Here is a 14,514-nt window from a genome sequence, read left to right on the forward strand (position 1 = left end):
GATGCTGTAGCAGGGAACGAGCGACCTTGGTTTCTCTTGGATAGGTAGGGAGGAGTCTTTGCCCCCTTTCTGGCGGTTCATCAGAACTGCTGGTGACTTGCCATGTGTGCGTTTGTCTGTTTCCTTAGGGGAACAGCGGGCGTGAAGGAGATCGGGGCCTCCCCGGCAATCCTGGCAGACGGGTAAGGTGGCATTATCCTCCCTGCCGCGGGCTCTCCATCCACTGCTGGCAGCTGCTCCATGCTGGTGGTTAACGCTAACCAGTGTGAACGGCTGAGTTAATTCCTCTCACTCCTGTGTGAGCAGCACCTGATGAGGGCAGTTTGCAAAGGGGCATCTTTGAGGGTGACGTGGGGATGGGACACCGCATCACTGGTTGTTTGGGATACTGTAGCGATGGGGAGAGGATACCATTGCTGGGGGTGATGCTGGGGTACTTTAGCAGTGAGGAGCTTTTGGGGCGACCCCCGGGGGAGGGGCTGTTGTAGTGAGGAGCAGAGCTGAGCAGGAGACATCGTTGATTTTCACATTAGTTTGTTCACAAACTCCAGTTCTCTATCGTTGCAGGGCAAGCGAGGCAAAGCCGGGCGCAAGCTCCCAAGAGGCCCCAAGGGACCCAAGGTAGGCAACCCAGCTGTTTCGCTTGTCCTTTCCCAGCTGTGCCAGGTGACAGTCCCGGTCGCACTTGGCCTTGACATGTCTAGCCTTGCCCGGGCTGCACTAGCCACTGACAGTGCTGAGCTAGCACGGACCTTAGGCTGGGTGAGTGCCCCACACGGCTGCTTTGCTAGGCAGTAGCATATGCATGGTTGTGTAGCTATCATCAGTTGGATGTGCCCAGACTCCGCTGGGCAGACAGATCCATGTGACCTACTTCTCCTTGGCCTGTCATGCCAGGGCTAAGTCTGGGTCCATTATAGGTTTCATTAAGTCACCTTGGATATCCAGGGGGCAAACTGGACAGGATTTTCCTGTCCTCCTGGCCAGGATTCCAGGCACCTAGAGGTCTCTGAATGGATTGGATTTGCTTTCTGTGAGAACCACCATGGAAAAGAGTCCACTCTTTCAACTGGTCCAGGTCACTGACGTTGGAGGGTGAGCAACACGCTGTGCCCTACAGAGCCCCTCTGGGAAAGGCTTTGTCACTGGCAACTGGGGGCTGCTTAGGGCATCAAATGAAAGGAGCTGTGGTGAGGATCCCCTTAGGTAAGCCAAAGGCAGTGCGTCCTTGTGTCTATGAAGGGTCCTTAGCATGACTGGGCCTAGAGCGCCCATCAGCGGAGCTGTCAGAGAGCCACTGGGGCTCCCCAGTCTCTTCCCACACCCCTAATCTTATCACTGCTTGCGAGGAATCTAAACACTACTTAGTGTATTACAGCACATGCGCCTCCTGATCTGATAGCCCCTTATGGTACCAAGCACGTTAGATGCTCTTGCCTTTGCATAGGCCTGTCCCAGCTGTGCTCCTGCTGGTGCAGTGTCTCTGAATTCTCGCTCTCTTTCCCCTGTGCTGAGGGTTTTCACAGCAATGAAACGGTCAGAGGCTGATTAGCATCACGGGAGATCCTGCTGAGAGCTGATCTGTCCATGTGGCAAGGGGGGAGGAGCCAGTAGAGAAACCGGAGGAGAAGGACCTTCCCTGCCTTAAGCTGCTCATGGAGCAGTATGTCCTGTTCCTCAGACTGTCCCCACACCTTGCATACGGTCGTCTGTCCCCACTCTTCCTCTGGAGAGGAATCATCTGAGGCAAATCCTTTCTCCTCCTCATACCTAAAGCATGGATCCCAGGGCCTTTTCCCATCTTTCTGGCACTTGCACCATCTCCGCAAGACTCTGTTTTCTTCCTGCACAAGAAACGCCTGTGGAATCGTTCCTACCTTGCTGTTCTATTATGACACTGAGAAGGGTTTCTCCTCCTTCTGCCTTCCAGGGCCATCCAGGTGAACCAGGGTCAGACGGACCACGTGGTCCACAAGGACCTTACGTGAGTAGTTGCCACAGAGATGACTTTCTGAGCCTGCTCTTTTGCTGACAAGTTTTAAATTAAGATCGGGGTGGGTTTTTTTTCTGAAAGATCTGCTCTAGGAATTATTTTGAGAAGTTCTCTGGCTGGTGGTACGCAGGTGATCCCACTAGTTGATCAAAATGCTCCCTTCTGGCCTTGGAATCTGTGACTCTTTCTAGACATAGAGCACATGATGCCGAAGAGCTTTCTAAGGGAGAGGAAGGGCAGTCTTGTGGGTAAGGCACTCAGGAGAGCAAAGTTCAAATCCTGGCTCTGCTACAAGGCTCTGTATGGACCGAAATCCTAAATTGTGCTCAGCACTGTACAGCAGGGGAGAGTCCAGGACTGCTTGTCACAGGGAGCTCTCCCAGCACTGTGGGGCTGATTCTTCTCTTGTTGGCTTGACACCCTTGTAATGCCACTGACTTCAGTGGAGTCACTCCTGATTCCTGCTGGCCTGAGAGCAGGATCCAGACTAGCACAACCGGGCTCCATATAGTCAGTGCATGCCCTTTGATGGTGCAGTATCATGTCTTTAGGCTGGAGCAGGGCAGCCTTCACTCTGTGTGAGCTTCTGCTTCCCAGTTGGGCAGGCAAAAGCTGCCTCTTTGACATCCAGCTGTTGCTATGGCAATCCCTGTGATCTTCATGTTTTGTTCATCTATAAATGATCAGACATAGGACTGGCAAGGACTGCCTGGGTCAAGTCAAGTCCTCTGCTGATGCAAGCACCCTATCATATAATCCTATTAATACATTTATCATGCCCAATCTTAATATTAGTTAGATTGGTTGCCCCCTGGACAGGTTCATCCTATAGAAAAAAATTCCGGAATCAGTTAAGCATAAAGGTCTAGACTTTGTAGGTATTTTGCCTATTCAATCTTACTTGCCCTTCCAGAATCTAACAGTCCTACAATACCACAGAGCTGGTCAGATAATTTCGATTAAAATAAAATCATGATGAAAAACAACATTTTGTTATAATCTGAGCAACTCCCATCCCTGAATTTTCTGACCACCCATGATGTTTGAGAAGAACATCTCAGCCTTGGGATGGATCTGTCAGGCAGGTGATGTAATCACATTCCCAGAAGAAGTGCCCTCCGTGAACACAGCACTTCCAGGGAGGGGACCAAGATGTGGCGGCTAAAGTTGGTCAAAAAAATATTTTTTTTTTTAGATGGTGTGTGAATTTTAATTCCTTTTTTTTACAAGTTTTTCCAAATGTTGAAAAACTTTTAAATGTTTTGTTGAAATTTCAATCATTTAAAAAAAAAGAAAGAAAGAAAGAAAAGTCCAGCAGTTCTAGAGCTGGTTGAAGAACTTGACAAGTTTTGATGAGAACTGTTGGAAAAAATGTATTTTCCCTGTTGAAAATCTTTGTTCATCCAAAAAAAAAAAAAAAAAAGTCATTGAAAATGGAAAATTCATAAAATTTCATGCCGCTTTAATGGCAGCCAGCAGTAGTTTTTACTGGCAAGGTTGGTCTTTGTTGGGGGAAGAGATGCTCATGAAACACGAGGCATTCAGCCCATCTAGAAGTGGTGTTGCCTTGCAGAGTTCTCAGCAGCAAGTAACTAACTCAACAGTAGTCAGAGTGTCATAGTTGAGAGAGATACATGGATGCTACATTTTTCCCCGCACAGGGGATTCCTGGACTGAAAGGGGTGAAGGGAGACCGGGGACCAAGAGGCCAGAAGGTAGGTAGGGTTCTGTTCTACTGATCACTTGGGCACTGTGTTCTAGTGGGGGCTTTGCATGTGTGGAGTATGACTCTGTTAGCTTAGCCACCCTGCTTCTTTGCACGTTGGTCTAACTCTTTCCATGAGCCTGTAGATATGCACGTGTTAGGCTCCTCCCTTTCTCCCTTGCCTGTTACCTGTCTTACCCTACCCATCATGTCACCTGGTGGTTGAAACCAAGTCCAAGGAGTATAGGATCACTTAATCCCCACATCACCTCTTCCTAACGCTTCTGATGACTTTCACATGTGGGTAGATAGTCTCTTTGTGCACTGATGAGGTGCGTGATTTGCCCATGGCTGAAGAAGCCCACGCATATCTTGATGGCCCTATCTGCCAGCTTTGATACAGGACATAAGGTGTTCCCCAGTGCCAGTCAGTTGCTCATGACCTTCAGAACTTACTGTAATAAATAAAACTTTTAAATGTAACAGAACCTAAAGCATTGTCAGTAGGGCTGATTGGGCAATTGGTTTGGTTTTGGTTTTCACCATGAAAAATTTCAGTAAACAATATATATATTTTTAATTGTCATCCAAAATTTTCTTGGAAAACTCCTTGGGTTTTCATAAAAGAGCTGAAAAAAATGGTTAAAAACCAAAAATGTTTGGATTTTTGGTTGTCAGATTTTTTTTATCACAAGAATTTCTATTTTATTGTATAGTGCCATTCCACGCCCATAAAAAAAAAAAAAAAACCAACCAACCAACCAAACAAAAAAAACCAGAAATCCCCTGAAAAACAAAAGCGCTTCTCCAGAAAATTTTCAGCCAGCTGCACTTATCAGCATCACAACACTGGTTCACCATGCTTGGAAATGTCTGGCCCTGCTTGGCTGATGTGTGTTGGACATGCCGCTGTTAACGCATCTCTTCTCTCAATGGGATGAGTGTGAGGTTCTTGGTCAGACTATCAACGTAAGAGAAAACCCCATGTAATCAGGAAAGTGGAACAAAACTAGGCCTGCTAATTTCTGCAGTTTCCCTCCTCTCGGTGTTTGAGTTTGAAGGAAGGGCATTTGTCTTTTTTTGCATTTGTGTGGATTACGCATCTAGGGAGGATTTTGAATCTCTTTAGGGTGCTCACCAATCTGATGATAACAGCTGTATAGGGAACACGATCAATATCTATCCATACTTTGTACTTAAAACATACAGCAAAACCTGTGCTGATGATCATCTGCGTTAACTCCTTTGGTCTCAGAATCTCCTGTCCTAACAGCCAGCAAAACCTCAGATCTTGGCTGCCATAATGGGATGTAGTAACTGACATTAGTAAGGTTCCCTGTATCTAACCTCCATGCCAGCTCGCCCTCCATCTCCCAGAAACTGGTTATTAAAGGGCTGCTAGAACCTTTCTTACCTTCCCACGTCTCAGCTGTAGGGCTGTTGTTTTGTTGTCTGTGCTGTTACCAATTCCCGCCCGTGATTGACTCTTCTAGGGTGAGAAAGGCAGCAAGGGATATCATGGCCCACAAGGAGACGATGGCTTTAAGGTATGTATAGTGATTTCTTTCTTTTCTTTCCCTTCCCTGTCCTGCCTCTTTCAACTACTGTGGTGCTCACTCAGTACCTTTCCCATCTCTTAGGGCAAGCAAGGACCCATAGGTGCACCTGGAAGGTCAGGATCAAAGGGAGAGCAGGTAAAGGACTTTAACTTGTCCTCTCCTTGTGTAGATTGTTCTGCAGTCATGTGCAAGCCCTGCCCCCTGCTGGCTTGCACGGCTGCTTTCAGACACCAGCTGGTAGTTCCAATATTGGGGAAAAGGAGGTACATGGGGGAAGCGATGAATTCATCCAAAGGTAAGTTCCCAGCTTGGGGTGGACAAAGGCGTGCAGGCAGAAGTGACGTTACTGGAGGGAGGGAATTGGAATTTGGCTTGGGTGGATTTTTGGCACTTTTTGGTTGCTGTTGCAAAACCTGCCTCTTCTCTGCAAAAGACCCTGGGGAAGTAGAAAAATAAGAAATGGCTTTGGTTGTGTATCACAGTGTGTGGACCCCAGCGCTGCAAAAGGATAGGGAGTCACCGACAGAGGGGTGTAGTGGTTAGAACAGGGGACTGGGAATTGGGACTCGGGTCCATTCCTGACTCTGACTTTCTGTTGACTTTGGGCAGGTCTTCTAATCCCATTGGACTCCATTTCCTCTTTATACTCCAAATAAGGTTGGGATTAACCTCATGGATGTAGTGAGGTTTAATTATTTAAAGTACAATGGGATCGTCAGCTGAATGTGGGTTTTTCCCACATTTTCCTGCAATATGTTGTCAGCTGAGCTTGTGCCATTTTTGCAGGGTAATATCGGCCCACCTGGACCACGGGGATCTTCCGGCTTCCCTGGAATGCCAGTAAGTCCTTCACTGTCCCAGAGGGATGCATGTGACGGGACCATGTGATAGATGGGCAACCAGCTGCTTCACACACTTAAATAGATGCTCTGGTTTACAGCTGCCCACCAAAGCCGGCTGAAGTAGCATGACTAGTTACATAATAATAATTATTGGGACAGTTCAGAATGACTCAGGGAGCCCTCCCCAACAGCACTCCCCTCCGTCACAGACTTTCCATTCCTTTCCATTGTTCCTTTTGAAATTACTTTGTTCCCTCTCCCAAACTGGACTTCTCCTCCATCTTCCTGTAGTATGGCAGGCTTGGTGGGGCCGTTCACACTCTCGCTCTAGACTGTGGGGGTGGATGGGGTGAGTCACATTCTGCCAGGTGAGATAGATTATGTATTTTGGGTTTTAACCTCACAAGTCGTCAGAAGCCTGGGATTCCCTGGGCTCATTGTGCTTTGCTGGTAACAAGCGATGCAGTGACTGACACTTAATGGGGCAGCTCAGGATTGGGCACCATAGAGATGTGAAAGGGATGGCAGTAGGGCCCAGTGGACAGAGCACTGGCCTAGGACTCAGGAGACTTGGGTTCTATTCCCTGGCCTGCTGGGTGTCCATGGCCGAGTCATGTCTCTGCCCCATGCCTCAGTTTCCCCACCTGTAATGATACCCCCTTTGCGTATTGCTTTGAGATCTGCTGATGAAAAGTGTTTTATTCATGTTATTCTATGTCTTTATTTATTGCTGCAGTGCTTATATTTCTTCCCAAGTCAGTGTATATCTTCCAACTCCGAGAATGTTTTTTTTTTTTTTTCCTCTCTCTCTTCCCTTCCAGGGCTTATTTGGACAAAAAGTAAGCAGGACGTAGTGTTATCTTCTGGGACCTGACTGTGTCCTAGCTCTCTCCTCTGAACATATCCCATCCCGCTTGGCTATCTCTGCCCGTCTCGCTCCACCGAGCCCAGTGCACACAGATCCAGTGTCCGATGGGGGAGAAGAGACTGTGATGCCAGATCTGCTGCCAGGAGAGAGGGCTCAGGGGAAGCTGGAGCAGCCTGCTGCTTTTTCCCCAGAAGGCCCTAACACTTGCGCTGATTTGTGCATCTCCTCAGCTCGCAATCTAGCTGGCCCTGGGCATCCTCTGCCCTTAGAGCCATGTGTGTGGAGAGATGGCAGTCAGGGACAAATTCTGGCTACTGGAGCCGCTGAGATCTAATCCTGGCTCTGGGCACCAGCTGCCCGTGTCGCCTTGGGCAAATCCCTCAGTCTGTCTGTGCCAGTCTCCCCTGGTGCAAATGGGCGTGAGTGTGCCAGGGTTAAGTAGGTGGCCTTTGAAGCTAAAAGGTCTGATCCTCAGCAATGCTGCCTTAGGGGCCGCAGGTGTTGTGACCCAGTTTCCTCAGTAATAGGTTCTGCGTTGGGCTCCCTGGGAAAGGGTGAGGCTGACTCTAGCTTTAACAAGAACCCTGAGCAAAGTGCGCTGGGCAGGCTCTTGGCTGCACTGCCACAGCCTGACAGGGTGGGAAGATGGGAAGGTTTGAGAGTCGGGTCAGGGATCTTCTGGGGAAGCTGCACTTAGGAAGGAAAGTTTTAGCAAAGCCTTTGATACGGTCTCCCACAGTATTCTTGCCTGCAAGTTAAAAAAAAGTATGGATTGGATGAATGGACTATAAGGTGGATAGAAAGCTGGCTAGATGGTCGGGCTCAACAGGTAGTGATCAATGGCTCAGTGTCTAGCTGGCAGCCGGTATCAAGGGGAGTGCCCCAAGGGTCGGTCCTGGGGCCGGTTTTGTTCAACATCTTTATCAATTATCTGGGTGATGGAATTAATTGCACCCTCAGCAAGTTCGCAGATGACACTAAACTGCAGAGAGAGATAGCTACGCTGGAGGGTAGGGATAGGGTCCAGAGGGACCTAGACAAATTGGAGGATTGGTCTAAAAAAAATCTGATGAGGTTCAACAAGGACAAGTGCAGAGTCCTGCACTTAGGACGGAAGAATCTCATGCACCGCTACAGGCTGGGGGCCGACTGGTTAAGCAGCAGTTCTGCAGAAAAGGACCTGGGGATTACAGTAGATGAGAAGCTGAATATGAGTCAGCAGTGTGCTGTCTTTGCCAAGAAGGCCAACTGCATATTGGGCTATATTAGTAGGAGCATTGCAAGCAGATGGAGGAAAGTGGTTATTCCCCTCTATTTGGCACTGGTGAGGCCACATCTGGAGTATTGCGTCCAGTTTTGGGTCCCTCACTAGAGAAAGGATGTGGACAAATTGGAGAGAGTCCAGCTGAGGGCAATGGAAATGATCAGGGGGCTGATGACTTATGAGGGGAGGCTGAGGGAACTGGGCTTGTTCAGTCTGCAGAAGAGAAGAGTGAGGGGGGATTAGATAGCCGCCTGAAGGGGGGTTCCAAAGAGGATGTTCTCAGTGGTGGCAGACCACAGAACAAGGAGCAATGGTCTCAAGTTGCAGTGGGGGAGTTCTAGGTTGGATATGAGGAAAAAATTTTTCACTAGGAGGGTGGTGAAGCACTGGAATGGGTTGCCTAGGGAGGTGGTGGAATCTCCTTCCTCAGAGGTTTTTAAGGCCCAGCTTGACAAAGCCCTGGCTGGGATGATTTAGTTGGGGATTGGTCCTGCTTTGAGCAGGGGGTTGGACTAGATGACCTCCTGAGGTCCCTTCCAACCCTCATATCCTATGATTCTAAGGAGTAACCAGCCCTCCTCTTCCTCCCCTGCATTTTGAGGGTTGGGTCTCAGAAAGTGGGGCCCTGCACCGCGTAGGGCCCTGTGCTGCTGCGCTCTCCAGGCATGCGAAGGGGGCAAACGGAGCCAAATCTGCATCCGATGAGCACGACATTACAAGCCATCCCCAGCCCTGGTGGGAAGCTGTGGCAGAGCCTGTCTCTAGCCTGCAGTGTGTGTCATGCAGGGATGGATGGGGCCTGCCCTGTGCTCGGCTTCAGCGTCGTCGTCCCATCTCTTCCGGCGATGCTGCTCTAAGAAACAGCCAGCACATTTCTAAACGCCCCCCGTGTCTCCTTCAGTCCCTGCAGCTCGTCCCACACGCCTTCACCCTGGAGAGTGTCTTGGGAGACATTTTACCCTGGACTGATCCACTAGGGGAGCAGGCCCTGACAGAGGGAAGAGCAGGGATTCCTAGTGCTTTCTCTGGGACAGGCTCCGGCTGCAGAGCATCTTGCTGACTGTTTATTGGTTTCCCCTCTCTCTTTCTCACATTAGGGACTTAAAGGTTTCCAAGGCCTTCCAGGACCCAAAGGCGAGCCAGGCCTGCCTGTAAGTTAAGCCGATATTTACATATCCCCCGTCCTTCTTTCTCAAACAAGAGAGAACTTGCACAGTGCTGCTGACAACCGATGGAGGCGGGGGAGCAGCCTGCCATGTACCTGGGCAGAGCTGGATGGCAGCAGGGCGGGAAGGGACCTCCCGGGTCCTCGCCTCCAGTCCGCTGCTGGCTCAGGCCACCGTTGCTGCTCTGTGCAGAATGCCGAGAGGGGTGCCAATGTTGTTGTCGTTGTCGTCTAGGGTGCGCCTGGCCTTGCCGGTCCCAGGGGACCCTCGCTCAACGTCTCCATGGAGGAACTGGAGGTGAGCGTCATGGGTGGGGGAACACAGCCATCAGGTCTCACACAGCATGTGATGGGGGCTGCTGCTTTGGTGGGGAGAATGTTTCCTTTCCCAAAGCTCTGGTTAGTCTTGGCCTGATGGGTGCTGTGTAACTAGGACAAAGTGGCACCTGACAATGTCTGAGTGATGTGCTGACTGTTGTTGGCTGCTTTTGCTTGGGGGTGGGGAAGGGCGGGGTGTTCACTTGCACAGGCTTGCTCAAATATAAAATATACGGTAGCTTAATCCAGCGCTAAGCTAGAAGCAGGAGAATTGAGGGCCCTGAACAACCAGTGGCCTGTCTCTCCAAGTCTTAAATCACGTCCCCCCTCTTTACACTGCTTTCCGATTTCCCGCCACAACAGAAGAGATTGTAACTTCACTCTTCTTTGGGCAGGAGAAGGCTTCCTCCAGTGAGGAGGCGTCTCAGGAAAAACCAGCTGAGCCTGTTGGTCACTCCCCAGAAAGCATAACCAGTCAGCGCTGCCGTGTTAGATCACAAAGCCCCGTGGATGTACTGCTGACTTAGTGAGGAGGCATCTACTTAATCATGCCAACTTCCTCTCCTGCCTGCCCCTCTTATTATTTGTATTCCAGTTGAGATCAGGGCCCTATTGCGTAACTAGACCAGACAGACATTGGGTGCACTTGGGCAGTTCCTGGCTGCCTGGGGACAAGTGAGGGAGATTCAGATTACTTTCTATATTTCTTCCACCCCTTTTAGCATCTGATTTATTCAACAAACAAACTGAACTACACCTGGATGTGGGCTCTTCTGGACAACTTGGGTCATGAGCTGAAGCTCCTGGTAGACCCCCCAGATGGCACTAAAGACAATCCAGCTGCCAACTGCAAGGAGCTCCTGCTGGCTCAGCCTGACCTGCCTGACGGTACCAAACAAACAGCACCGTGCCCTTACGGGAGCGGGGTCCCAGTCCGGATGAGGTCAGGGGTGGACTGGTGTCCTTCCAGTCCTCTCTGAACTCTGCTTGGTAGTTCCATTAAGGAAAGATCACCACTGGCGTGTAGAGAGAGTTCATGCAGAGAGAGTTCATACCGGGGAGGGAAGCGGCCACAGGGCCTCTGCTCTTGGTTTTAAGCAGAAGTCATTAGTCCTGCACCCTTCATGAGCACTGAGGTTCACCAGTGAGCTGTGCCCTGCCTCGTGGGAGGCGAATGGGCTGGTGGTTGCCCCATGGTTAATCTCTCAGAGGAATTTAGAGCCAGTGCACTCAGGACATCTGTGTCCAGCAGAAAAGAAGGGTTCCTCTGTGGGTGGTCTGCCGGAAATGTCAAAGCACCAGGAAAGTAAGGAGATGGTCCAGATAACCTCCTCTCTCTCTGATTCTGGATTGCGCACACACACGGCCCCTGGTCCCTCTGACCTGCTGTCTCTAGAGCCCATTGACCAACATCTCCTTCAGCCAGACCCTCGTCATGTCTTCTCGGTAGGAGAAAAGATGAGCTGCTGTCCTGTACAAGTGGGAGGGTGGGGATATCGCCTGTCACATCTGCAATATCACAGAGAAGTTTTGCCCTTGTGCTTGGCCAGGCTCATGTTTTCCTGGCACCGCACTCAGGGTGGGGCGGTGTGTTGACGTCCGCCATCTTGGCTGACACAGCGGGAACTCAACTGGGGCCCTCACAGCTGAACGGCTGAGCTGCTAAATGTCACTGGCTGGGGCTGTTACACGCTCGTATCCAGTTTGGATCAGGCACCGAGGGGGATGTTTAGCCGCTCACATGATTCCTTTGGACTTGGGGGGGGGCTGAGGGCCACAGCAGTGCAAAGGCTGGATGCGTTCCTGCGTGTCATCTTGGTTCACTCACTGGGGACTGAACTAAAAAAAGCAGAACTCGAAGCCGGAGCTGCTACAGCTTGAGCTTAAAAAATAAGTGGGTTACAGTGTGAACATGATGGCAGCGTGGAACGTCTTTCTTGCTGCGGAGTGAGTGCCTACATCCCCTGCCATCAGGCTGGTTGCTGTTTATTAGGCCGCAGGCTTTTGTAGTCCACTGTGGGGACCGGCCTGTGATGGGTTGGCTGGGGCGGGGAGTCTGGCTGCGGTGCAGGAGCGCGTGACGTGACCGGGAAGTCAGCATGATTTATAGCTAACTGAGACCTACATGGTTAAGGGGCTGCGGTGGGGAATGCAGCAGAGCACATCACAGGACTGTTTGCTCTAGTGGGGACGCCTTAGTAACAGGCACTACCCTAAGCGTGTGCTTGTAAATGAAAGCTAAAGCAGCCTCCTCTCTTCCCAAACTCGAGCGGCTCTGGGTGACCGGCTACTTGCTCTTCCCCCTTCCAGGTTATTATTACATAGACCCCAATCAAGGCAGTCCGCAGGACTCTCTGCTGGCCTTCTGCAACTTCACGGCAGGGGGAGAGACCTGTATAGCGCCAGTACGCAATCAGGTATGGCAGGGGGTTTGCAGCACTGGGGGAGTCTGGCTGCTTTTCTCAGGCAGCGGGACTTGCAGAAAATCTGCTTCTCCTGCAATGCGTCTGACCGTGGCAGAGCCATGCATGTGCGGATAAGGACCTGGGAAATGACAGGGAAGCCAGGGTAGAGGTCCAGGAATTGGGGGGTGTGGGGGGAGTGACTAATAGCACATCAGGGGCAGGACAAGAGGAGAACGAAGGGGAATTAGAGAGGAGGTAAAGAGGGACGTAGCCTGGAACCTTTGCACCAACGATCAGCCCCATGTAACTTGCTTCGGGTCTGGTTTGTGCTGACAAAGCCACAAACAGTGCAGGTGCCTTGTGATCAAGGCAGAACCTGCAGTCTTTTTCTTTAGCCCCTCTGGGGGTGCTTAGGGGCATACTGCTGCCTGGGGGTGAAGATGGTCTCTGTGTAAACCCCAAGAGTGAGCAGAGGATGGGAAGAGGTGGCTTTGTAAACCACAATTATTACTACACACATGCAGGCCCAGAGCATGGCTCTGCTGAGATGCCTCGGCGGGAGACAAACGCAGGCTGCAGTTCCTGGCCAGAGTTATTTGCTGCCAGGAAGTCCAGTTCTTTAACCTCAGACACAGAGATGCAAGTGAGACCTGAAAGTCATGACAGGCGGTCAGCTCATCAGCCGCATCCAGGGCGTCTAACTGTGGCAACGTTTTTAACCCCCAGGTGCCTATCAAAGCCTGGCTGAGAGCATACCCCTCCAAGGACACCTTTGTGTGGTTCAGCACCCTGCCTGGGGGCTTCCAGGTAAGTTCTGTTCTGCCCTGGTGCATCAGGGATGGCCCCATATTAGCTCACTGGCGTGGCATTTCTGTGAGGCCTGGCTCAGTTCCAGGAGCGATCAGAGCGCTGCACGCAGGGACGTTTTAATAGCGGACACAGAACCTGCTGTTCTCATTCTTGGCACGGTCTGTAGGATCAGGTGGGTGCTAAGGAAGCTCTTGGTAACTCTTGAATCAAGCTCTACTTGAAACAGAAATTAATCCAGGGATGTCCTGGGGCCTGTGTTGTATGTAAGGTCAGACTGGGTGAGCACACTGGTCCCTTGTGGCCTTACAGCCTATGAAAGCTGCTCACATGTTCACCGCCCCTCCCTCCCCCCCGTGCCTGTAACCATGAGGGGGAGTGGGCTGGGACAGGGGGTGAGGGCTCCAAGATGAGGCTGGGGATGAAGGGTTTGGGATGTGGGAGGGGGCTCAGGGCTGGGGTGTGGAAGGGAGTGCGGACTCTGGCTGAGGATGTGGGCTCAGGGGTGGGGATGAGAGATTTGGGGTGTAAGAGGGGGTTCCTACCTGGGGCAAGGGGTGGGTTTGGAGTATGGGGTCCAGCCAGGAGGCATTGACCTCAGACAGCTCCCACAGTGGGAGCTAAGGCAGGCTCCCTACTTGCCCTGGCTCTGTGCAGCTCCTAAAAGCTGGTGGCATGTCTCTCCCCTAGGTGCAGGGGCCAGGGGCCTCCGCCCCACGCACTGGCTCCGCAGCTCCCATTGGCTGGGAACTGTGTCCAGTGGGAGCTGCGGGGACGGTGCCTCACAGAGCCAGGGCAGGCAGGGAGCCTGCCTTAGCCCCGCTGTGCTGCCAATCAGACTTTTAACAGCCTGGTCAGCAGGGCTTTTCGAGCAGGCACTCCCGTGAAAAACTCAATACCTGACAACCCTAGATAATCTCAGAGTGGGTTAAATGTTGGCCTTGGAAGAGCTGGAATTCCTCCTGGCGCGAATGGTGACATCCTCTCCATCAGACTCGACTCGGGGGCTTTGCTGCGGGTTCAGCATTCTAGGAGCTGCAATAGGCCCGCTCCTCCTCAAGCTGAACCCCGTTAACCCTCTTGTCGCTGCAGCTGGAGTACCAGGGAGCCAGCACTGTCCAGCTCCGGTTCCTGAAGCTACACAGCAGCCTCGCCACCCAGAAGGTGTCGTACTCCTGCAGGCCTGACTCCAACGGAGGAGAGCCGCAGCTGGAGAAAGACATCAAGTTCCTAGCAGACTCCAGGGAGCAGAGCTACCTGACCACGCTGCCAGGCTGCATGGTAAGTGGAGGGGGGCGGCAGGAAGCTGTGCCAGTAGTTTGAATCGGGTGTGTTCTTAGCGGAAGCAAGTCGGTTGAGAGAAGTGGGGATTCCCGCAGGGCAAAGGCCTTTCTGGTGGAACCCCTTGTAGTTCACACCCAGCAACCACTGACAGACCTTCCTGTAAGATTAAAGCCTGTCTTCCCAGCTGCAGGGAGAGGGGCTTTGTGCTGGCCTCGAAGGTAGCCTTGGGAAGAGGTGATAGGTGCCAACTCAACGTTGGCCACAGCACTGTTACACGTTACCCATGGCTAGGTGGAGCCCATGT

At 51.5% G+C, this 14,514-nt stretch overlaps 1 protein-coding gene across 4 annotated transcripts in view; it reads left to right on the forward strand.

Annotated features, from left to right (window-relative positions):
- Positions 1-14,514, forward strand: part of COL27A1 (collagen type XXVII alpha 1 chain) — a 249,222-nt gene that overhangs the window by 231,642 nt on the left and 3,066 nt on the right. For all 4 annotated transcript variants that reach the window (XM_043530720.1, XM_037880008.2, XM_043530722.1 and 1 more), the window contains 14 exons: positions 129-182; positions 568-621; positions 1,931-1,984; positions 3,655-3,708; positions 5,192-5,245; positions 5,339-5,392; positions 6,044-6,097; positions 6,921-6,938; positions 9,329-9,382; positions 9,632-9,694; positions 10,437-10,602; positions 12,025-12,131; positions 12,846-12,926; positions 14,019-14,207. In XM_043530720.1, the coding sequence (XP_043386655.1) occupies positions 129-182; positions 568-621; positions 1,931-1,984; positions 3,655-3,708; positions 5,192-5,245; positions 5,339-5,392; positions 6,044-6,097; positions 6,921-6,938; positions 9,329-9,382; positions 9,632-9,694; positions 10,437-10,602; positions 12,025-12,131; positions 12,846-12,926; positions 14,019-14,207 (1,056 nt within the window). The remainder of the gene's footprint in view (positions 1-128; positions 183-567; positions 622-1,930; positions 1,985-3,654; positions 3,709-5,191; positions 5,246-5,338; positions 5,393-6,043; positions 6,098-6,920; positions 6,939-9,328; positions 9,383-9,631; positions 9,695-10,436; positions 10,603-12,024; positions 12,132-12,845; positions 12,927-14,018; positions 14,208-14,514) is intronic.

This window comes from Chelonia mydas, chromosome 16, assembly GCF_015237465.2.
Source record: "Chelonia mydas isolate rCheMyd1 chromosome 16, rCheMyd1.pri.v2, whole genome shotgun sequence".
In the NCBI taxonomy this organism is placed as follows: Eukaryota; Metazoa; Chordata; order Testudines; family Cheloniidae; genus Chelonia; species Chelonia mydas.